We start from the raw sequence: 24,713 nt of genomic DNA, 5'->3' as shown, positions 1-24,713 counted from the left end.
CAAAGGACGCTGGCAGACTGGAAGAAAGTCAAGCCTGTTTTATAGACACGGAAGATCGTATATTTTCGGTGAGCGGGATCCGATACAGAGTCACACATTGAGACAGAAAATTTTCGTGCTGAGACTTGAGTTTTGGTGCAAGGCGCAGAAACAATCGCATTCCTAAGGAGCCGACAGCATGAGAACGCTACGAAATGCGATAGCATACGATAGGCATACCGAAGTGTGCACAAAGAGCAGTTCTGGAGTTTAAGCACTCGCCGAACATAAAGCTCTGTTTTCACCCCATTGCCCAGAGGTCACGTTCATGTTCGGGATGATAATAGTATGATCTTCTAACTGACGTCCTCAGAACGTGCCCGACTCTGTAAGTCAGTGGTTCTCAAATGGGGGCTCGCGGACACTTTGGGTTCCGCAAAGGCATTCTGGGGCTCCGCGAAGCTCTGCGTCATCAGTCAAACCCAGCAATAAGTTGTTTTTTTTTTTCCTTTTTCGGATTGAGAAGAAACGTTCTAATTTTCGGGTGAGTTTTCTGTTGTATATGTCAATGAGCGAAGTTTACTTCACATAAGCCCGTAGTTACGTGAATTTATTAAATCATTAACATAATTAACCTATAACCCTTCCCTCCCCCTCACCACGAACGGGGTGGGGTCATCCACCATCTCTGCCAATTCACAAGGGGTCCGCGAAACATCCATGGTTCAGAACAACTGCTCTAAGTTAACAAAATGGAACTTACCGCAATTGAGATCCCAAGGTCGTGATATCTGATGCTGGTATATATATTCCTCTATTAATCACGACTTAGTTTCGAGGGGCGTCAAAAGCGACATACGCATTCGCTAACTACATGCACCAGTCGTTAACTGGTATTGGAATGAGTGTGGAATTGTACTTCTTTTTTTTTTAAATTACATTTCTGGAATCTGACGCCGATAGAACGCTCTGATGTTTTTCTATTTTTCTAGGGTCATCTTTTGGACGAATAAGTGTTAATTTAATATAAATATGTCTTTCACGTGTAGAATAAATATATGTTACTCAAGTTCTGTTACTTGAGTAACAGAACTTGACAATTTAACTATGAATAATCGTCTTTGTCGGGAATAGTCAAAAAAGACACCATTTTGAGTAAATCGCATTTCTTATAACCTTGTTTAATTTTCTAGAAACGGAACAAAAGAGCGACCTTTTTACGCAGACAGTAAAACCAGTAAAGTTGGTTGTTAGAACAAATAACTCATCTAGAACGCACTTGCGTATGTGATCTGCTTTCGAATTGATATTAGGACAATATTTATTTTAATATTAGAAATATTTGATCGATGTCTACTTATTTCTTGAGACGGCTCAACAGGCTTCGTCACCCTCCTTAAAACAATATTATCGGGTAATTTAAGTATTACAATTTAATGTATTTATTGTAGCCGCCGACATCTTAAGAAACGCACGACATGGCGATAATGGTGATTATATCCAAGGAAATTGATTCAAAACGTTCAGGCCAGCGGAAGCTAAAACGACTTGTTTGCGTGGTCAGGCAAACGTAAGAAACAACATAACATTACTCTCCTGTAACAATAAACGAGAGTTTCTTTTTAGCGCAGTAAATGAAACAAAACCAAAAAAAAAAAAAAAATCACTTGAAATTCGAATGCAGGGAGAAGTAATTCAACACAGAGCAATTAAAAATTTAACGCAGAAGACGAAAAGTTCATGCAACTTCATACCATACCATTTTTTCAACACAATCTTATTTTAGCAGTTTCTTCGCTCTATTTTTAGTTGGTAATGAAACTACGTGATTTTGTAATTTATCGAAGAAAGAAGAAAGGCACTGGCGTTTTTTCTCTTTATATTGTTTTCTGAGACAAGCTGCACTACACATTGCTTAGTTTCTCTCAGGTTTCTCGTCCTAACCTCTCTACTTTTATCATAATAGAGGTGCGTTAATATGACGTAATCATACAGCTTTCGAAGAGTCACTATGCCAACTAGAGTTCTGCACGGGCCCGAGCTAACCCGAAACCCTGGGCCCGTGCGCTTTCCTGAGACACGCTTGATGTATACCTCCATCCAGGCCGGGCTCGGGTCGGGCCGGATCAGGTAGGCCTCCCATCGGGCCGGGGACGGGTAAGACTGAAAGTCAATAGGCCAGGGCCGGGTCGGGGCTCAAAAGGTAGGCCCATGCAGCGCTCCAGCCTAGAGCAATAGCTTCTTTTAACGATTTCTAAATTGTCTAAGACGGTTCCGCAAGCGGTGTTAGTAGCTATCTCATTCAAATTTCTTTTTACGGGCATTTCTTTTTATATTCTTTGAATATTGACTGCACACTGTGATACCATAACTGAAATTTATTATGTTATCATTTCTTACCTGCGAAACAATAACGGTGTTCCGGGGACCGACTAGGCACTGCTTTTTTTTTTTAACTATCAATTATTTTCGCACCAGTCCAGGCATACCGCGAGACGATTCTTCATTGAGATCGTGAGAGTTCTATCGCCACACGCAACAACGCGAAAGGGACGTTTGTACGAACAAAGCAAATTTAAATCGCGGAATAAAAGAAAGACTCCGGCACGGGAAGAATACAACGTTTACGATAACGCACAAACAAAAAAAAGTAAAGAAGGAAAATTGGTTCCCCAACGGCCGATAAAAGGCGAAGTCGTCGCGACCTGGTTTAGGATTCCGCAGAGCAGCCGGCCATTCGGCAGATCCGTGTACACCATAGTCTCGAAGGCGCTCGCAAACTTTTGTCGCGTGGAAGCTGCGTGTGAGGTGAGGCTACACTTTGTTTGGAAACGGCCCTGGCGCGACACCGTCAAATCCCCCCGTTCACCCACAAGCTGACAGTGCGGTGGATGCAACGCGGCTGGTTGGAGCAGTCATACGTCTATCTCTTCGCCGCGTGATCACGCGTGACCCGAGCGCAGAGGAGAGCGGGTTCTGACGATGACAGGGAGGAGTTCAATTAGGTCCGGCGAGCAAGCATCTCCCACCGCACCGTCAGCTTAGGGGTAAGAAGTGGAGAAAACGTACGTGCGTTTAAAACGCATCACACCGTTGACTCCGCTGGCCCCCGAGGCCTCTAGAGCCCTGATCGCGAAGTAAATACCCATTTTTACTATTTTTTTTTTCTTTTTGTATTCACCCAGAAAATTTGCAACTACTTCCGTTCGATATCCAGTTTCTCCTTAGGTCCTGTAACATTTGACTCCCTGCATAATACCTCCTCACTTTTTGCTGCAGCGCCCCAGTGCACGGGCAGTAGCGAGCTTCGATAGTTTGCACTTCGCTTCAGTGCAGTCAACATTACTAAAACACTCGGTTGGGAAACTCACCCTTGAAACCTGGACCCCTCGCGTCCACCAAGACCAAACTAAATGAAAGCCCCTCAATCCTGGGAAAAGTGGCGCCGTTCATTGTTGTGCAAATGCCCGAGACACGTGCCGCGCGCCACTTCTGGGAAGAAAATGGCGCCTGAAATCTACCTCAGTGCTGCGCTGTCACTGTAGCGCTGTGCCGCCATGATCATCTCAAAGGCTGCACGCTACACTTGCCTCGTGCATCGACGCACCCTGCGCTACTTTTGAAGCATGAAGGGGTTTTTGATAGCATCTTCGATCAACTCGCACCGGAATCGCCCTGAAACCGGCACAGTGCACAGCGCTCCTCGGTCGTGCAGCGCGATGTCGGTGCAACATCGAGGACAAACTGCGCCGCGCCGGTGCACCGCGGCGAGCTCCACCTTGCGTCACTTCGCGTTTTGTTCGTTTATTTTGCACAGGTCAGCGCACGGTGCCCGTCTGCTGTCAATTTCTTCTATTTTTTTACTCGCGGATTTGACGGTCCCACAGAAATAAACATCGTGGACGTGATTGTCGATGGGGTCACGAAGCGGGTGACAATTCCACATGTATATGTTGGCCATCATTATTAGTTCAAGAAAACGAAACACCAGATAATAGCCGTACCTCGCTGTCATCAAAACGCCTCGCGCCGCTTTCCACGAAGTTCGTGCTTTTCGGGCGCTCCTTGCCACCGCAGCAATCGCCAGTAATCGCGGCGATGGTGAGAAGCTCGTCGTCTCGCCGTCAGAAGACCCGAGGAAATCATCTAGCGCAGCTGCGAGGGGTGTTCGTTTTTGCAAGATCGCCATCTCGATAGTCTGCGCGTCTGCTACTCCCGCCATCTTCTCGATTCCCGCTCCTGGCCGCAATGCCTGATGGGACTGCCCCCCAGCGCACCGCCGATTTTCTTGGTGCGCGTTGGGGCAACGAAAAGCCGCACCGGGAGGGTGCGCTTCGTTGATCGAGGACGTACGGTGCGCACTGGTGCACTTGATCAAAGATAAAGGGGCGCACCTCCGTGCCCCGGTGCGCACCGGTGCGGATGATCGAGGATGCTATAACTAACAACGATAACAGCGTCACCCTTTATCGACTAGTCAAAACATGAAAGTTCATTTATATTGCTACGGCAAAAGGACGCTGCGAGATGGCGCCACCAGTCCTCGCGCGATACGACCTGAACCGACATGTGCAGACGTGCAGTACCCGGAGTGGCCGCTACGGGAGAAATGGTGGCGTCACGATCGCCATTAGTTCGGTTAAAGAGTACGGATCGAAGCCACTTTTTCAAAGCAAGCTCTATGGCAGTTTCCCAACTGAGTTGTTCTAGTAACGTTAAATGCAGCTGTCTTACTTTATTTTTGACTTTTTATCATTATTACGGAAAACAACGCTCCATTTCAGTTTAACCGACGCACATTTCGCGCTTTCCACTTTTACCCGTCTTCTCCCTATCAATGTCCTGTCCACTGCTTAGCTTGTCCCAACTTGGCTCCCCTCGCAGCTTAGGAGAGGGGAGCGCTAAGAGGATAATCTTCCCTGCAGAAAACACCGAAGTTGTACGTCGGCCTTTGTACGACTGCAGTCGACGCTGCGGGATCCAATCGAGCCAATCAAGTTGCGCCAAAAGCGCATCGTCACGGCGTTCGTTCGTTGCTTGGTCAACGTTACTAGATGACCTAAGTTGTAGAACTCTCGGACTAAAGTGAGTGAGGGGTTACCCCCTTCACTCACTTTAGTCCACCTCCCGTCGTTCGAAGCGCCATCTAGATTTTTGTTTACGAACTGTGTTTTCCATACAGTACGGTGGAACGCCATCTAGACGCTGCGCTTCGAAACGTACGTATTCCACAAAATACACTCCAGTTACCATAACAGCCGTCCGGCGCGTTGAACCACGGGAGGCGAGTCGAGGTGAGTGAGGGGGTACTGTTCGTGCACGCAGGCGTCTATGAGCAGTTCCGTAACTGAGCTAATCTAATAACGTTGGCAATGACTGGCTAAACCAATCACGTTCAAGAAAAAATCCGCGGTATCGCGGGCGCATTCACTGTGTTTCACTGGTTCTGTCGGTGATACATTTTTGGCGAATCGTGGCGTCGTCTGCGTTCTGACCTAAAGTGAAACCGAGTACAGCGTACCAAAGGAAACTTCAAAAGACGACCTCGGGTGTGGTCAGTCGTGGTGGTGCCCCCGTTCCGACGACCATTCTGTTCCTGGGGAACTCGCCACTCGCGTTAGCAGTTCGGCCTAACTTCTTCCTTATAGACCTAATTTCGCTGTGTCACGACAGAGTTCCATCTATAGTGGTCACGCTCTTCGAAACTTTCTATCTTTTTTTTTTCCTCTACCGCTAAAATGTTTAAGGCACTCCCTTTCGGTCTCAAACTGCCAACCAGTGCGGTATAGTAAGTAATATAGGTAACAAATGTACTCACGATATCGGTAACCAACGACGCACGCGCACCCTCGTTTTAGACTTTTTTAAGCCGAGCACGAGGACAGCAGGAAACGTCAAAACCTCCTAACGGGGATCAAGTGAGTCGGTGAGCAGAAGCCAGAATTCGCATTTCTTACAAGCGGGCGCTTGCTAGCTCGTTTTTATGTGCCCAGTTAGTGCTAAAGGCCCTCTTAATTTATATCAATGATATCGTTAAGGACATTCATGTTTTGATTAAATTATTCGCTGATGACTGTGATTTACTCTCAAATAAAATCACCCCAAGATCAGGGAATACTCAATGAGGCACTAGCAAAAATTAAGAAATGGTCAGACAAATGGCAAATGAAAATAAACCAAAATAAAACCGTTGCGATGTCAATAACCTGGAAAAAAGAATTCTTTGAAATATAGCTATTCAATAGATGCAACTAACACCAAATTTGTTGACCACTACAGGTACCTTGGAGTGACGATAACTAGTAAACGACTTTGGAACCAGCATATATTCGACGCACCTTAAAATTAGAATTATTGGACATAGCGAATAAGGCCAGGGGAAAATGGTATACACTTCGACGCACCTTAAAATTAGCGGATAGCGAAACAAAAAAGACTGCTCACCAATCACTAGCACGTCCTCTACTGGAATACGCTCACACAGTTTGGTACGCGCACACAGCAGATGGAATTAATAAACTTGGACGAGTCCAAAAACTGGCTGGGAAATTCATATCTAATAATGTCAGATATGCGGTGTCTGCGTCAACTTTACTGTACCGAAACAATATCCAGCCATTGGAGGTTAATGCAAAAATAAACAGACTAGAAAATCTATATTCTTTTATTATTGGAATCTTTAGTGTCAATAGTGATGGATACATCGAATTTTCAGCAAGAGGTTCGGCTAGACTAAATCATCCTAGGACTATTAAACAATATAGAATTAAGCACTATGTCTTCAAATATTCTTTTTTCTCTCGGGCAGTAAACGAATGGAATTCTTTGTCTAATGTAACCTTCCGTCACTAGATATTTTTGTGGAGGCAGTCGCTCCTGCCACGGGAAAGTGTTCGTAAGCAAATCACACCAATACAATATGTACCACCACCTGCTATGGCTCACAGATGTGAGCCGCAATGTTCCTTAAAAAAAAACTTTGAAAAGTGGCGCCGTTAATTGTTGTGGAAATTCTCGAGACACGTGCCGCGCGCCACTTCTGGGAAGAACATGGGGTCTGAAATCTAGCTCAGCGCTGCGCTGTGCCGCCATGATCTTCCCAAGGGCTGTACGCAGCACGTGCCTCGTGCAGCCTTGTCCTACTTTTAAAACATTAAGTGACTTCAGTTAGTGCGGCCCGTTATTTGTTGGAATGCATGCTGCGCAGCAAGACGCCGTGATGACTAAGCTTTTTCACGCTAAAATGGTAAGTTTAGCTGGATGCAGTGCGGTTTCGGCTATGTTATGTAGGTTTAGCAGCGAAATGCGCGGCCGTTAGGAGCCCGGTCTCCTTGTTTATTTTTCACTTAGAATAACGATATAAGACGTCGATACATTGTCAAAAAACCTTGTTTTGCTGCATCCTCTCCTTCATCTGGGGATCGTGAAGTCTAGGTAAAGGGACTGCCATTGTATCGATGCATTATTTTCCAAACAAATGCCTAAACAAACGTTCGCCTTTTTTTGTTTACTTTCGACGTATCAAAGCAAGCTTAGCATGAAAGATAGGTTTCTTGCCCTTTCGAACCCAAAACTTTTTCCGGATTGTTGACAGTGCTGGGACAATAAAGTTTTACTCTCTCTCTCTCTGTCGATTATTCTTACTGGTGGTAAAAAACTTTCACACTCACATCATCTTACAGCAGAGCAAAGTTTACAGTTACTTCGTTTAATTAGTTTCAAATAAAGATTTCACAAAAAAAAAATCAAGATGATTCATTTGTTGGACAGTATCATGCCACAAGTGTTAGGTACCATACACGTTCTAAACTATTATCTCCATAAAAATCGAAATGTTTTTTTTTTAAATAAACTGAGCGTGTGTTTATGGTAGGACAATAAATTAAGAATGAGACATACGAAGGACTGGAATATGTAATTGTTGTAGAAAGTGTTGTCCATATGTTCACTTTTAACGAGTGTTTACCAGTTGAAGAAAAAGCCGTCATAATCGCACGTTTACACAGAATAAACCGAAACAACGCTCCGTGGTGCAAATCCATATATTGTTCGTTCTAATTTAGATGCCATCAGTATATCTTAGATAGGGTACCTTTACCTTAACCAACACGCGGCTTTGACGTCACATCTCTGCGGTGGCGCTGTTGTCGCCACTGCGCATGCGCAGAAGCTTCACCTCACGCGAATCTGGTTCATGCGCTTGCGCAGTGCCCACACCCGGCGTGGGCAAACGCGGGCTTGTTTGTAAACAGTGTGTTGGTCTATAACTAGCCACTTCCTAGTGGTCAAGATAATGTTCACAAACAGGCAAGTTTAATTTTGCGTTAATTTAGAATCGTCCCTGTGCCAATCAAAACGCCGAGGTCTGATTGGCTCTGATCGAAAAATAGTGGGTAGACCTCAAGGCATCTTGCGTTTAGGTCTACCCACTATCCCTCAATCAGAGCCAATCAAGGCTAGGCGTTCTGACGTCACCAGAACTCCTGCATAAGAGGCAGACGAACTTGCGATCTGTATAGCAGCTTGACGTTTCGCTATGCTCACTGCCAGAGCGCAGGGTTTTCTTTAGACCTAAACGAATAATTCAGCCACGTCGATCGCCCAAATTCGTCCATAAATTTCAGCGACTGGTCCTCGCAATCGCTTTGCGGATAAGTAGATGGTCCAGATTGTTGACGGTGAACAGTGTACACCGACTGACAAGGAAAGGTACCGATAACCAAAAATACCTGCGTGTAAAGGCCTCTTCCTGTGACACCCCGCGCTCCTACGCACACACCCTTCGAATCGTTCGCGTTCCACTAAGGATAGCGACGGCGAGAAGGAAGCCTTTGACTTGTAACGAAAGGGTGAAAACAAAAAAAGGCAAAAAAGAAGTAAAAAGAAAAAGACAGCAATCACATTCCGCGTTATCGAAGGACGACAAATACCCCGCGTGTTTAATGGGAGATGTAAAAATATATAATAGTACCACAAAACGGAAAAAGCACAAAGAAGAAATCGGTCCGGAAAGATTAGCCAGGAAGTGCAACCTAGTACCTACCCCCTTCTCCCATACCCGTAGATTGTTGCCACGCCGCGTACAGAAATAAAAGGGGGAGGGGCGCACGTGTATGCACGCGTGCATACCTAATTAACCGGGGACTAGGAAGGAAATAGTTCTTATCTAGCCCCGCAAGAGGGAAAGGGAAGCAGGGACGGGACCAAAAGAATATATTCAAGGTCGCGTGCACGGGAGAGCTCTTGAAAAAAAAAGGTGTATCTACGACGGAGTTAATGAGGGCTAGAAGAAGTTAAAAAGCGACCACAGACGCAATTTAACCCCCTCTTAGCAGAACTCTAGCCCATGACAGTTTACGTAACACAGGGCGTAGATTCTGTTTACGCCTCTTGCTTCGTGATTCGTACTTCTCTGCAACTATTTTTTGTACTTTGCGTAAATACCACTTATAACAAATCCCTGACATTTATAAACCCGCGAAACACGCGTTAGTCTTTCCTCCTTTAGCAATGGTAATCAGATAGTTCCCAATTCGCCTGAGAATACAGACATCGCTGAAATAGTAAAACAGATATTGGACCGAAATATGTATATATATTTTTTGCGAACTTACAATTCGAACTTATAATTCGTGTTCTCATTGTGTTTTGTCAAAATGAAAGACTCAACTGGCAACGATAAAAAAAAAAAGTGATGTAAGCGGAAGGCAAGGATTCACTCTTTGGACACTAGACTTTGTTTCTAATTTACAAGCAGCTTCAAGGTGTAAAATGAACTTTTCAAAAGCTTGCTCCACCCCCCCCCCCCCCCCCCCCCCCCGCGCAGCAGAGCAAAACAAATGATCTGCATAGTACATTTTTAGACTGTCCGCTTGATCTGAAAGTCTGCCTTCGCGATACTAAATAGCATACCGAAAAGGTATGCTCTTTATTATCGAAAATATATTTATTTCGAGTAGCTAAAAAAAAAAAAATTGCCGGAGTAAACTTTTTAACTCACAACCAGTACAAGCGGCAACGTATTCTGGAGCGGATCATATGCTGCCAACGTTTATCATAGCCACGCGCTGAGTTGGCAAACCACGGAACATGCGCTAAGCTCCAGGCACTTCCGCTATTGTCGGCATTGAAACGATTAGGCACCTGCCACTCTCCGAATGCTTGTCGAGCTTTTGGTTATCACGAGCCCAAATCAAATGCTCACGCAACATGATCGGGTCTATGAACCTGCTTCAAATGTCACTGGGAGACATTTGTGACCTCAAAACTACGTACGTCATCAAATTTTGTAAAAAAAAAAAAAAAACAAAAAAAAACAATAGGAAAAAAAACGTTTTTAGTTTTTGAAAGTACAACACAACAAAGACATTTTTTGGTGAATGGCTTTACGTTCGAGTATACTTGGGTCGTATTAGTACCCACAAGCCCATGTAAAGTAAAACACACACACAAAAAGACACAAAAAAACGTTTTATCGGAATATTGTTGCACCGCCTCAATCTCCTGTGCTGCGGTGCTATAATAAGATGCTAGGGAAGCGCCACACCTGGAGTTTCTTAAGTTGACGGTGCTCATAGAGCCACTTAGCAAGCCACTCTCTGACTGGACTAGATAACTGGATAATAACGTCTTTTGTCTTTGTCCCAGTCGCGCTGTTTGTTGAACATGCACTCTCTGACTACCGACGCTCCATTCACGGATTTGCTTGTGGGCACTTTCATTTTTCTGTTGACTGCAGAGCGGACGCGCGAGTGGCGATATAGTTACGATTCGAATGTGGGACTCCCTGACCTTTAGGTACCGTGTGTCAGGCAGCTCAGGTGACATCGTTTTGCTCCGTTGCAGACTGTTCTAACATTTCTGAAGGACGAGAAAGTGTTCCCTTAGATCAAAGATAGAGCTCAGGATAACCCGCAACAATGATTTTAAGCCACAAGACGACTGAAGTGCCTCCGTTCCGAAGCGCCGCTTATGTAGTGGCTCTAAGCACAACTATACTTCATTTCACATTAAGTAAGTAATTGTGTCGTACGAAAGTTTAGACAGTTTGGAAGTTAGTAAGGCTCAATGGGCGCCTGGTGTCACTGCCGTACGTAACAAATTTAGCCAACGCAGTACGACTGCTGGCTTGGGGACTTTAACGTGCGTCACGCAGCAGTGATACATGGTACACAACCGCACCCCAATACGATGCTCGTCCAGACCGAAACGCTGCGTTTCAATCCACAGGAACCACACAGCGCGAGCTTTCGCTCCACATACTCTAAGCTTCTATGCGGAGAGCGTGTCGACTGCTCCTTGCGCAGGAGTAGCGGTGTGACGTCAGGACGACGCCGAGCTTTTATTGGCTGAGTGAAACCAATAGTCGGTAGACATCAAGGCATCTAGCATTAGGGGCTACCCACTATCCTTCCAATCAAAGCCAATCAGAGCTCGGCGTTGTTCTGACGTCACCGCAACCCATGAGAAAGAAACAGACAGCCTGCTCTCCGCATACAGTAAAACACTGGGCCTAGCAGCTACAAGACCTAGCATCTTTCAGCGCGGCATTTTCGCGCTTGTCGCATCGGTTCATTGTCACATCAAGTGCAAAGCGAAGGGACTGACTACATTACAACGAAAGGGAGGTCCCGTCAGATATCCCACCTCATGCAGGAGCTCGTTCACTTCGATAACACTTGGGCGTCTCGTGCGCCCCGAGAGTGCACGGGCAGCCAGAGCACGACGGAAGGCAACAAGCGCGTGATGGAGACCTGGCATCGTAACGAGACGCCCTGCCGCTCTCATCCTTTCAGAGACTATATAGTCAAAAATTAAAGCAGAGCCTCCTATATCCTGACAAAGCCTGGCAGATCGCCACGAAAAGCGGCCGCCGAAATGGAAAAGCTAGAGTGGGAGACGACGGATGAAAAGACAGCCACGTGACTGGCGCCCCGCTGCGGCGAGACGCCGAAACACGCTTCTCCCGAATGAACAAATGTGTTTCGAGTCCTCGCCCCTGCAAAATCTGTGCGCTGGCGTCCAGGTTCCCCGAGAAATGGCTCTTTGATGCTCTGTGCTACCAGATCCTCATGCTCCAAATATGCAACCGGGCACTCTATGGCTCTCCGTCGTCGAACTGCCAGGCTTTGTGAGTATAGAGGAGGCTAAGATTAAAGCTATAGTCGGTTACAGGTTAGAAAAGACAGTAAATGCACCACCTCCAGCACGCGTTCGGTGCCTACCGCTGGGGCTGCACGTGCAACTTATTGTTTGCAAAAGCAGAAAGCCCGCGCTCCACTCGATTCTTAGCCTGTCGCCGACTATAAAGTGGAATTCCTCTACTACATTTCTTTAATCGTTCGACCGTCTTCTTTGCGTGGTCCATTTCTCCGGAAAGAAGCGGAGTCGCTCACGTATACTGGATAAGGTGTAGACATTAGAAGTTACGATTTTACTCTGGCACTCGAGTCGTAGGACGGCCGATAGAAAGAAGCAACCGGTCATCGCTGAGCTGGGCGCTCTTCCTCGAAGCTGTTTCCCAATTTCGATCGAAACAAGCGAAACCGGGGATGCCTTCCATACCGCCCGAAGAGCGACTCGCAAGCGCGCCCGCGATAAGGGGCTGTTACAAAATCGGTATATCGCCCCACGTGTTGCCTCGCGTGATGAATTTATGCGGAACGAGTCCCGAAGGAAACGTGAAGGTATGCCGCGCGCACTAAAACGGAAGTGCAATCGAGGCGTATGCGCGCGACGGTTGATCATTAAAGCGTATAACATTCTTTCTTCGTCTTTTTTTTCTTTTGTGCGCTCCTGGTGTTTCAAACCTCGTTCACTGAGAAACCCCGCTGCTCGTCTGTTAATTGTGCGAAAATGTTTTTGAAGTAATTGACATACGCCGCGCAATTCATTACGAATGCTTGGACGTTCGATGGCCGATGCTTCTACGTGTATACGGTGTGAAGCACCGAGGGATTACTATTGACCAGGAGATCGAACCATTGGGTGCGATCTCCTGGCGGCTGCCAACAACCCTAACAACCCGCGCGTATGAATCTTTACGTCATCAAGCGAGATTGAGCACGTTGAGCAAACTGGACACGAGTGCTGAGCCCTACTTCAGCTGGCACTCGTGTTCAACACGTGCTTTACTGATTAAACACGAGCTCCAGCCGAGCGCGGCGACAGAAACAAACAAATAACTATAGTTGTTGTCCATCGGTTTAGTTCTCAACTTAGCCGCTAGGGGCTCGATGGTCGGATCTCCTCCCCAAATAGGCCCTTTTCAAAAGTCCAGCAAGCAACATTAATGGTTACCGTTCCTTGGCTAGGTGGCGCAAGCTACCACCCATTACAAAGGGAATAGCCCTTAACATCCATTCATCGATCCATCCTTGGGCACGAAGTGCGTGATTGGATCCGAGTCCTCGCCGAAAGCTGACGTCACATTCGTATCCAATACGTGCTCATAGCACGGGATCAAACGAGGGCGGACAGGCGATGGCGCGGCCTTTTGAAGAGTCTATACAATGTACTAATTTGAAGCGGCAAGCCACGCCAAGTCCGACCACGAGCCTATTGGAAATAATAGTGTATACTGCTCCGCTCTGTCTATCGAAATAGCGCATACTGGTACGCAGGTCCATCCGCGTGGTTTCTAGCTGGCTTTTGATTGGACATGGCGTCCCATCGCTTTGGCTGTCGGGCAGGGGTGACCAGGGGGACATTAGGTTAGAGCCGCAGACAAAACCATATAAGTTCAGAGAGCCTCGGGGAAAAAAAAAAGGGGGAGGGGGGTGCTACTTCTAACAAGCAAAAAACAATACGGAGGGAACAATCTTTTCCAAAAGGGACAAGTATTATTGTCGACTACAACAAATAACACCAGGCAGAAGAACGCTTCTTCACCCACTAAATTAAAATGAAATATGAATGCATGGTTCGCTAGCCAGCCACTGCCCCTGACACCCGTTATGCGTATACGGCTCAAAATTATTTCTAGAACAATATAGGAAACATGGTCACAGGACACATCTAAGTGTCAAAAAGCAGTCCACCTATATGCACCTAGCGTAGTACAAGGCTGCCAAGACTGTGTGTGTGTGTGTGTGTGTGTGTGTGTGCGTGCGTGTGCGTGTGTGTGTGCGTGTGTGTGTGTGTGTGTGTGTGTGTGTGTGTGTGTGTGTGTGTGTGTGTGTGTGTGTGTGTGTGTGTGTGTGTTTTAATTCTAGAAGTATTTTTCTTTTGCGGACACAGGAGGGGAAGGGGGCACGTTTGCCAGAAAGCCGCGAGCCGCATTTGGACCAGCGAAGAGCCGCAGTTTGGCCACCCCTACTGTAGACCATCGTAGGAAGAGGCGAAATAAAGCAGATAATGGGCGCTTTTGAGACAGCTGGAAAAATATCGATTGCTTCATACAGAAAAAAAAAAATTGTGCATTGCTTCACTTTTTGGTGAAGAGAATTAACCTCGAACCAACGAATTTCGAACTAGAGCTATATCTTAATAAAAACATGGCCCACATAATATAAGGTATTGTTTTATAGTTGAAGGTCCGATTGGATTACGACTTTCTAACAGAAAAAAAAAAATGACTATATGAAATTAATGTTGGGATTAGTAGTATTATTTGTGTATTTGGCCGTCCAGGAGACGTTTGAACCTCATGTATACAAACGGCTACATCCGATATGAGCCATCTCTCCGGTCTACAACTACCCTTGAAGAAAAAAAAGAAGGCTAATACAATCAGGCTTCGTTTTTTTACGTATTTATGTATGGAAGGTTAAACAAACGTAATATATGGAAAATTTCGTAAAATTATGAATGCAAGCATTTTGTTTTTTCTTCGCCCAAATCACATTTCTGAGAATATATTTACATTGAAGAGCCCCTACACCGCGTAGTGTGTATATTGTTTTCAGTAAGCCCTACAAGTTAAAACTGTTCTCTTCAATATTGGCAAAATACATAATTTTGAAAAGTTTACTAGAGCTCTAAAAAAAAAGGGGGGGGGGGGGGGGAGGGGGGAAGCATATTTTACAGCCGGTGAGTCAGCTCTTCCCACGTAAGTTGAAGTGCAGCTGCTCTAGTACTTTTGGTACTTCTGGCGGAACAAAACGTTAAGCCGTGAAAAACACGGAAACTGATTGACATAACGATGGCGAAAACAAGATAACTTCATGTTCTGATCCCTCTGAGCTGTGAAGAAATATGAAAGTGAAACGCCAACAAAATATGTCTTGAAAGAGCGAAGTCGACGCCAGCCGTAATTTGTCGATCCCCTAACATTCCCAGGTGTATCGAACGAAGCAAACAAATTAGAAAGAAAAACTCACCTCAAGGAAATCGTTGCCGTCGTCCGAAGAGCACGGACTCACTTGGCCGTCTTCCACAATCCCCGGCGGCAACCCCGCCGCACCGTGCAGACTCAGCAAGTCTTGCTCGGTCAGGTGATGGTGCGGATGGTGATGCCCATGCACCAGGACATCGGGCCTCCGGGGATACGCTGTCGGCTCGGTTCTACGCCCGTCTCCAGCACCGTAAGGAGGCAGATGCATGTTGGCCGCCTGGAGCAGGTCTTCCTCCGGTCTTCTGCCCAGCACCGAGCCACGCTGGTGGCCTCCGGGAGTGTGCAGCTGGTGGTACTGCTGGGGACCCGCTCCGGCGAGGCTGTTCAGGTGGTGGGTGGCGTACGGGTCGTGGTGGAAGTCCAGCTGCTGCTGTGTGGGCGGCAGGTTGTACGGGGGAGGGAAGTACGGTGGCTGGAAGTCGGCCGACGAGGGCGTGAGGCGCGGGGGAGGAGGGCCGGCGAACGAGGAGCTCCCGGAGCCGGGGCCTCCGGACACGAGGGAGCCCGCGGTGGGATTTGGGGAGCTCAGGCTCGTGATGGGGCCCAGGGCGGCCGCGGCTGCTGCTGCGGCGGCTGCGTGGCCGGTGACCAGGTCACGCCGGTCCTGCGACAAAGAGGGAAGCAGAGCATGAATATGGGTGTTGGTTCATCGATTGTTCTCCAGGGATTTGGAACGCACGTAGTCACAAAACAGAGTTAATGTAATAGATCACTGGCGACGCTACAATACACACAAAAAAAAGTAAGAAAATATTACTTCAAAGCACTGTACCTATCGTTCTTTCTAGCTTTCTTTCGTATTTACTAGGTGAAAACCACTGGTGCTCAAACAACTTCAAGTCGTCGCGGTCAAACGAACATGCCCAACATGTCGTCTGGTTTCTTTTTCCGCTCTTCTATCGCGGTTTTTTTTTTTAAATCTTTTATTCTTTCTTTATTTCCGGACCAGGACTACAGATGTCGGCGCTCAGTATTTCCCGTGTTCAGCTCCCTTTTTTTAACCCCCTGTGCCAGAAGGGCAAAAACAAATCAGGACAAAAAGAGGGCGTTGTTTCTTGTGATTTTTCACGTGCTAGATCTCCAAGAGAATGTTTAACCAACATGCTCTTTTGTTGGTTACGTGTCTCACTTCTTTTTTAATTTAACCGCGCTCAGAGTTGCCTCAACTCAACGTTAGTTTCACAGCAAAGTGCTAACGCATCCGGTTCCCCATGGCAGGCGCTAAAATCCCTGTTAAAGTGCTGACAATCCGGAGAAGATTGTGTCGTAGACATATTTCAGTCGACTTTCCAAATTCTCCGGTAGTCTAAAATAAATGTCTAATCCGTGTTAGGAAAGTATCAAACGTTGTCGTTAATTTCAAACGTAAACAGCAACAAAAAAAATATATATATATGTCACACTTAACAGACACTATACAGTATCGATGTGGGGCTCAATTATATAGTCAGTAAGAGCTTAAAGAATACAGGGCATGAATAATACTGTTAACGCTTCTCGCTTTTTGATCTGTTCTCTTAGCGTTTCTAATGGCTAATTCCTCGGTTGCGGAGCGATAGTATAGTATTGATATCCGATTGTTGAAAATATTTCTGACTAGAAAGATGAAGGATTGAAGGACATCTCTCTTATGTCAGTCATTTGTATAATTTTGATTCTAATATTATAAAATAACAAACCGTATGCGCAAAAGGTAGATAAAGGGAAGCTAAAGAGCTTTTCGAAAAACAAATGAAGAGGTAATGGTCGATTTTGACGTGTTTGTGCCGGCTGAGCTCAAATGACACAACCGCTTGAACCAACATAATCACTAAACGAAAAAAAAAAAAAAAAAATCGGAGAAAACGGAAGCGATTGCCGAGCAACGTATGACGCGCCACTACATCATAAAAAGACCATCTTCTGCTCTTGTACGTTTCAGCTTCCGTCCGGGCGCAGCCAAAGCTATGTCTGGCCGAAGCCAATCACACGCCGGCAGCAATAGGTCACGCGATTTCGCCTGCACTTTTGTATCACTCCGCTGCGCCGCCGGTCGTCCGCGCCGCCTGCGCTCGCCGAGTATTTCGTCTGCTACGGGTGTATCAACTGTATCGACTGCTACAAGTGTAAAAAAATGCCCTTTTGCGTTCTGAAATTTTGTCACAGGGGATATCAGTACGTAGCCTGGCCGCTGGCGTCTGTGTTCGAGCTTTCCACTTGTTCGGCATTCAGGCATAGTTTCGAGATGCAAGTACACATTGCAAGGTGCCCGATGACTCGGCCGTTGATGTTTCCTTGTATTGTCTGCATATACCTGGACTTGAGGAGCAGTCCTTCCCACTAGCTTCTCGGCGTTCAATGTGATCGGCAGGTAAAAGGGGGCCCTGATTTTGCCGCGTATCAGTGAATTGGAGTGGCCCGGGCGCTTTTCTTGTTAGCGCGAAACACATGTACGACGAAACCGTCCGATCCGACGTGCGGACTGCCGGAATGACCTTGGGGGGAGAGGGTTTTCGTAGCATCGGAGAGCGTTGAAAACCCTCGCCTCCGACCGTCGTATTGCGCGGTCGGACGTCGGATCGGACGGTTTCGTCGTACATGTGTTTCGCGCTTAACACGCATTCGCGGTACGACGCGGCCGGAGTCTCCTGCCAAATTTGAAAGTAGACAATCATCACGACCTCTCGCGCCTGGCGCCCAAACGTGCCTTTGCTAAAGGGCGTCTTGAAATGACTCGGTTGACTCGGTGAGGAAAGCAGCGAAGCACATGATTCGGTCGTTACGGTAATTACGGGAGCGAAATGACACAGAAAAACCGAGCGCTGTGGCGGCGTTGCCAGCGGATGAACGTGTTTTCACCAAACCATATGCATTTACATATATTAATAAAAACATAAACTTCAGATATTTAAATCCTTTAGTTGCAAATCATTCTCGGCAGTACACATCTGGAATATTGTGCAATGTTTACGCGCACAACAATTGTTAAAAAAAATATATATTGCGGACTACTTTTTGGTGCGTAGGAATGCTCTTCTCGAAGTTGCGAACCGTCCCTCAGCCTTTGGCTGCGCTCGGACGGAAGCTGAAATGAAGTATACTTCTAATTTTTCGAGATCTTTCGGTTTATCCTAAAGGGCCATTAGTCCAGAGGACCCTCGACGTGACAAAGTACGCTTTCCGGCCGTTGCCAAAGCCGAAAAATCACCCCCGCAGTAATACGGGCACACACGAGGAACCGCTTGCGCCGAAGGGTAACGGCGCGACATGGCCGGCTTCTTACGTGCAGGAACGTCCTGGCTTCTGCTTATCGTAACGTAAAACGTTGACAATAGGGAGTTTTCGTAGATCGTTTTCGCCGTCACCCAACGGCTCTCCGCAACCCGCTACTTTACCCGGAACTCTGCAGGCAAGGCTGTCGACGCGCAGGCGCAGTAGCAGCTTGTTCGTTGCGGAGTGCTTAGCGGAGGGGGAAACGCGGTCCACGAAGCCCCCTAATAAAGAGTTTTAGGGAACCTTGTTTGAACATCCGATACCTTACGATGGGCCCTCCGGTACGAACTGCGCATGTACGAGTCTTCTGCGCTAGCGCATGCGCAGTTCGTACCGAAGGGCCCATTGTAAAGTATGGGATGTGCAAAAGCGGTTCCCTAAAACTCTCTAAAAAATGGAGTACTGTTGACCGTTAGGCCGGATTAGCGTAACTTTCCCCAAAATGGTCGTCAGATGACAAGAATCCGACACGCATCGGCCTTCATGCTTAGAAGCAGCTGGCCGTGCAGGCGGAATGGACCTTTTTCCTGTAAGCTTCTGCGCATGCGTACACTCCCGCTGTCGCCATTTTTGCAGGACACCGGGACGCGGTGCCCTGCGAAAATGACGACCGCAACATTATCTTCGCGCGTATTTAGTCTATTTTGACGCTTTATTTTTAGTATCGGTAGTATGGGATATGAAAAGCACTGAAAACCGATACAATGGCACGATGCCGACGTGTTTTGACGGGCGGAGGCATGTTGGGCTGCTCTTCTATTATAGTTCGCAGACAACTCCCCAGACGGCGCTCGTTACTCGAAAAAGGTCCATTGTTCCCCAAGGATGAACTGGCTTCCTTTGAAAGGAGACGGGGGATGAGACAGGGTCGCCGTTCTGCCACCGCGATGTCCTTGCGTGTTTAAACTTAAAAGTCGAATAACTGCACTGAAGGTTCATCAATATCACATTGATAAACCTTCAGTGCAGTGATTTAACTTTTAAATTGAATAACTGCACCCTCTGCTGCGTTTTATTTGTTTGCCACCAATTATCCCGCAATTGTAGCTTTAGACGGATGTGTTCCCGGTAGACCGCAATTTTATGCCGAACACTTGAGGGGTTCCTGGGCCTCTAGATTCACATGCCTATCTCAAGATCTGTTGACTGAATTAGACCACCACCGAGCACTATCATCTGTTAGATCTCATTTCTACGGCACAAAGAATCATTCTATGGAACACAAGATTTTTCCGATGCTAGTACGTTCGCAAAAAATTACGGGAAATGGGCAATTTCAAAGTGTTAAAACAAAACTTGTACGACTCTGGACGAACCTAATATATATATTAAAAAAAACTCCGTAACTTTTAAATAAATTTAAAAAAAACATCAATTCACTATTGAATGTTACGCGTTTTTTTTTTTTTTTGCATAATGCGCTTTTGAAGATAATGTGAAAGGAAAATATAACAAAATAAATGTTTAGGCGTAAAAATATGTGCCCCCAAAAAATATCCGCCACTGCAAAAAAAAAAAAAAAAAGGATGCTAAAACAAGTTGCACTGTGAAAGTAGCATGAGTAATTGCATGACCGGATAATACCAACATGCGCCCTACACTCCTCAGTAACTGGTAGTGGAGGGGATTAAAAACAAATACAATCTCGGGTAGCGGAGTCGGTACGGGAAATAGGGTCCACTTCAACCATATAAAAATAAACCAAAAGAAAACCACTAATATCAAGCGATTAACGCAAAAGAGCCAGTGAAAGCCTGCTATTCGGCTACATATGATCGCTGTTTTTCCAGTACACTGCGCACAATTAATAACGTAATTGCGTTTTTTCTAGAAGAGTCACCCTGTGATTCCAACCTAGCTTCGTATCCTCTTTGCGCGTGCCTTCGAATGCAATGAATTGCCTCCCTCGCCATCTGTGCTTCGAATGCCGAATGACAATGGAGTTCAAATAAAAACTTGGGACGCTGAATTCGAAGTTCGAACCACGGATATGGCGTTGATTCGTGCTTGCAGACTGTATTTCGTATGGTGTGCATGCAGTGTGACTCCGGCAATACGTACATTGTTTTCATATGCGTCGTACGGAACATGTTCCGAACAAAAAACAGAGTACTCTTCAGGTACAAACTCGTCTGTTTTCTTAGCAGGGAACCCATCCCTTTGAAATCTCGGCGTCGGAATGCAAAGGGCGGTAAGCAGGAGGAGCAAGTGGGACGAGCGGTGTTCGTGCGAGCCGACGAACCTAACGAATATGATATCCGTGATAGCTGGGCTTTATTCTCCGTTTCACCGTACGTCCGAGCGCAGCGGATGCTACGAGCCATCGGGGCCAATCCAAGGCCGTGTGAGTGTCACGTCACCTTGGAGATGGGGCACGGCGACGAGCGGAAAGCGTACCACGGGCTACCTCCACAGAGCGGGATTGGTATAGGATAGCTTATACCATCCACTGCGTCCGGACGTAAGGTGAAATGGAGTATCGTTAAACAGGCCTTGGAAGTTTTTATCATTTCAAACCGCTTCAGCTTCCCTTTAAAGGCCGAAGTACACTTCGTGCTTTCCACTTCTGTTCGCTTCCTCCTTTACAATACTCTCTCCACCTTTCAATTAGCCTCAACACAGCTCTTTTCATGGCCTAGTAGAGGAAGGTGCTAAGGTTATCTTCCCCACAAAATACAGGGGTTCTACGAAAGTAAGAAATACGTCAAAATTAGCAAAGCGAGTATTCTGCCATCTCAGGGCAGAGAAGAATAAAAAGACGACAGTTCATAAGCACTTTACGTACAATTTGTGAGAGGTGCTTAGTCAAACTCTGGACTTGGCAACAAAATATATTATTACAAAATAAAGAGGGGTTTATGCTGCCGTAGAAAAACTAAAAGGGCTCTCGGAGCTGCCGGCGTGTCTGAAGGCGGATAATTTACTGTGCGTTTATAACAAAACAAGCTTTTACGTATCCATTAAAAATTAAAAAAAACATCAAGCTTACAAAAATTATATCCCTATAGTTCATATCTCATCTTAAACGTTATGTTTCTCGGTTATTACCATTGTCTGATTTAACAGGTAATGCTCAGAGCTCAAATGCTTCATACATGGCGTTTTCGAAAAAAAAAAAAAAAAAAAATCTTTGTTACGTTAAGCAGCCGCTGTTGTGAGGGCTCGAAATTCCCCAAAGTTTGTTAGCTTGTATTGTTACGACATCTACACCCAGTTACACATATCTCCCTCCTTAAAATAAGGTCACTAAAATTACTGCAACCGTCCCAGCAGTACATTTAATTACACAAAACGACATTATATTACTTTTCCAAGTATTCCAACTCGCAACACAAAGTGTTGTACCCACGTGTCGTTTTACCCAGACGAAACACGCCGACCTGCGGGCGACCACTTCATTTCTTAAGAAAACTATATCCTCCGACTAACTCGGCAAATAAACCGCGCGAGAACGCAACACCCCTCTCAAAACGACGAACCCAAGTCATCGTTCATTCAAGGGTAAACGCTACAGACGCGAGAAACGCACACAGTTCAACACGAAAGACTCATCTTCAGACTGACAGCGTGTACAGCGAGAAGGATCAAGAGCTGTATTGCGGACTGACGATGTTTGCTCCAAGGGAGGAGTGTCTGCCTCTACACTGTTTGTCCAGCTGAACATAAATTTTCCGGCAGGCGCCGCTAAGAAGAAGCCAAGGTACAAGCATGTGCGAGAAGATACATTCTACCCGTGTAGACGATGCGGTGATTTGATGATGATGATTCATGAGGGTTCTCTGACCTCAAGCGCGCCAAGCGTCAACTCTTTATATGGCGGCGGGTCTGCAGATAAATGTGACGGCGGGCGTGGCTGTCGATTCTCACTTCCGGGTATCTCTGCGGGGTCATTACCATGCGATTAGGGATGTCAGGAACCTGCCGAGGTTCGACTTCTTCGAACCTTCGACCGCGTAGTTCGAGCAGAGGTTCGACTGAAGTTCGACCTTCGTGCGCGTGCGCGGAAATTGAGAATGAGCTGACGCCGTCATGCGGAAGTGGCATGCAATATTTATTAAGTGTAACGCGTCGCATTAACGAGCAAGCTAAATTATTAAAAATGTACATGTTTGCTTTTATTATGTGCAAAAAAAAAAAATCAAACTATCTTATAAATAGTCTTTCTCAAATATTTGAAAGTTTTGCCCAAAAGTCGAGCAACGCCCTTCAAAAGTCGAACTTCGTCGAACTTCGCCACAAGGTGGAAGGTTCCCCGAATCGGTCGAACTTTCACGTTAAACAAAAGGGTTTGCGACAATCCCATAGTCACTGACAGTTTGAGAAACGCAGGGTGTGGCGAGTTCTAATTGTTTTTATATCACTCCGTAGGCAACGAGAATGCGGCATTAGCTGATAAGAATCACCAAGGAACGAGTCACCAAGTGGGACCATAATAAGCTAACAATGGCTGTCCGTACCTAACGTGTTTATGTAAGCCTACAGTCACCACTGAATGGTGGCACACTGCCCTGGAGTGTGAGTTTTCTTGGGTCACACCTCGTATCTGGGATGAAAGGATTCAAAGTTCCTGTACTCGGACTCGCTACATACGTAAATTGCCCTGTGATAAATTGGGAAGACCGGTCATCGGCCTTCCAATCAACAGCGTGGGTAATGAGAAGGCCGCTCGCAATCATGTTCCAATGGTTACGCAGCTTCGCTGTCAATGGGAATGGACACTATTTTCTCATCGAGTCCGCGAGACAGTTTTAATACGTTAACGATCTACATTCTCATTGGCTTAACTAAACGAAGAAAGACCAATGATTCGTGGTCCTAATGCACACCGGGGTAGTACATGCGCAAAGACTTCGGAGTTTAGTTTGTATCAAATTCTTTCCGAGACAACCATTTGTGTTAAGCGTACAACTGCGGTATATATTTCCAAATCCATGGTAATTGTCAGCCAGTAAACCTGCGGCATTCTACAGTAGGGAGTTAAAAAAAAAAAATCGTAAAATGGACGATTGCAATGATATTTCACCACACTCTATTAATGTCGAGCTTCTAATGATTTCAAAAGTGCATTGTCTATTTACATGGAACACTAGTTGAAGCTAATTGGATGGCAAATTACGCTTCATACTAAAAAGCGAACACAATGTAAGAGGTGTTTGTCTTCGTTTCCGGAACGAAAGTTTTATTCAAGTCCGATACGACATTGAGCTGTCATCGTATTTTTAGAACCTTATTGTATCGGGTGTTCCTGAGAAAGGGTAACCGTTTTTCTCGGTCAGTGTAACTAATCTACGCTTCGCACCAAGCTGAAACTTCGTGAGAACGTGACGCTAGCGGTTGGGATAGAACGCGAAAATTTAAAATCATGACGTTACCTGAATAAAAGATTAAAGAGCAATGTCAAATTTCTCAATGAGTCGACGTCCACCTCAGCCTCAAATTGTCAAAAGAGCTGACGTTGTCGACATATGTGGCATTTATATCGGTGAAAGACACTTCAAGCAAAGGAAAATACTCCTCTTTCTTGATAATGTATTTTTTTAAGACATACGTACCGTCACATTTTCAAACTATCGCGTTCTGTCCAAACCGCGAGCGTCACATTCTTATGGGGTTGCAGCTTCCAGCGATGCGTTGTTAATTTACGCGGACTAAGAAACGCAATTCTTTTGCTAAAAAAAAAAACAAAAAAAAAAAACGGAATATTAGATTGGGGCGGGGAGGGGTATTAATGTGCTCGACACTTTCTGAATAAGTGAGAATGAAATGAAATTTTAGCATACTTTTGATTCAAAGCAATGTTTCAATGGATATTAGAGGCCATCAATATTTACGAGTAACTAAAAGTTTTTGTTCAGAAACACGTCGGGGAAAAAAAGGGGAATGATTAGTTTAGGGGTCAGCGCAGCGAGGATTTTTTTTGGTTTTGCTGCCAGAGGATAGCAAGATTTCAATAAACAATTTGATGACCGCTGAATAACATGTATTAAAAAGCTGCAGAAACGCCTATCAAACGCATATCATCAAGGAAGATGTCAAGCTACAGTATCGTGAATTCAGACTTCTAGACGTAGAGCGTGAGGCAAACCAGGCCTACTCAATGAAGACAAAACGGACAGAGAAACAGCGGCCACTTCCTTTTTACCTTATC

The 24,713-nt window shown here is 45.9% G+C and overlaps 1 protein-coding gene across 1 annotated transcript in view; it reads right to left on the bottom strand.

Moving 5' to 3' along the window:
- LOC115324605 (transcription factor AP-2-epsilon) overlaps window positions 1–24,713 on the bottom strand; it is an 83,420-nt gene that overhangs the window by 41,670 nt on the left and 17,037 nt on the right. Inside the window, exon 2 of the mRNA XM_042286916.1 lies at window positions 15,300–15,917. Within this exon, the coding sequence (XP_042142850.1) occupies window positions 15,300–15,917 (618 nt within the window). The remainder of the gene's footprint in view (window positions 1–15,299; window positions 15,918–24,713) is intronic.

This window comes from Ixodes scapularis, unplaced genomic scaffold (assembly GCF_016920785.2).
Source record: "Ixodes scapularis isolate PalLabHiFi unplaced genomic scaffold, ASM1692078v2 PGA_scaffold8__174_contigs__length_109621045, whole genome shotgun sequence".
Classification (NCBI taxonomy): Eukaryota; Metazoa; Arthropoda; class Arachnida; order Ixodida; family Ixodidae; genus Ixodes; species Ixodes scapularis.
This window is presented reverse-complemented; position numbering and strand designations above follow the sequence as displayed.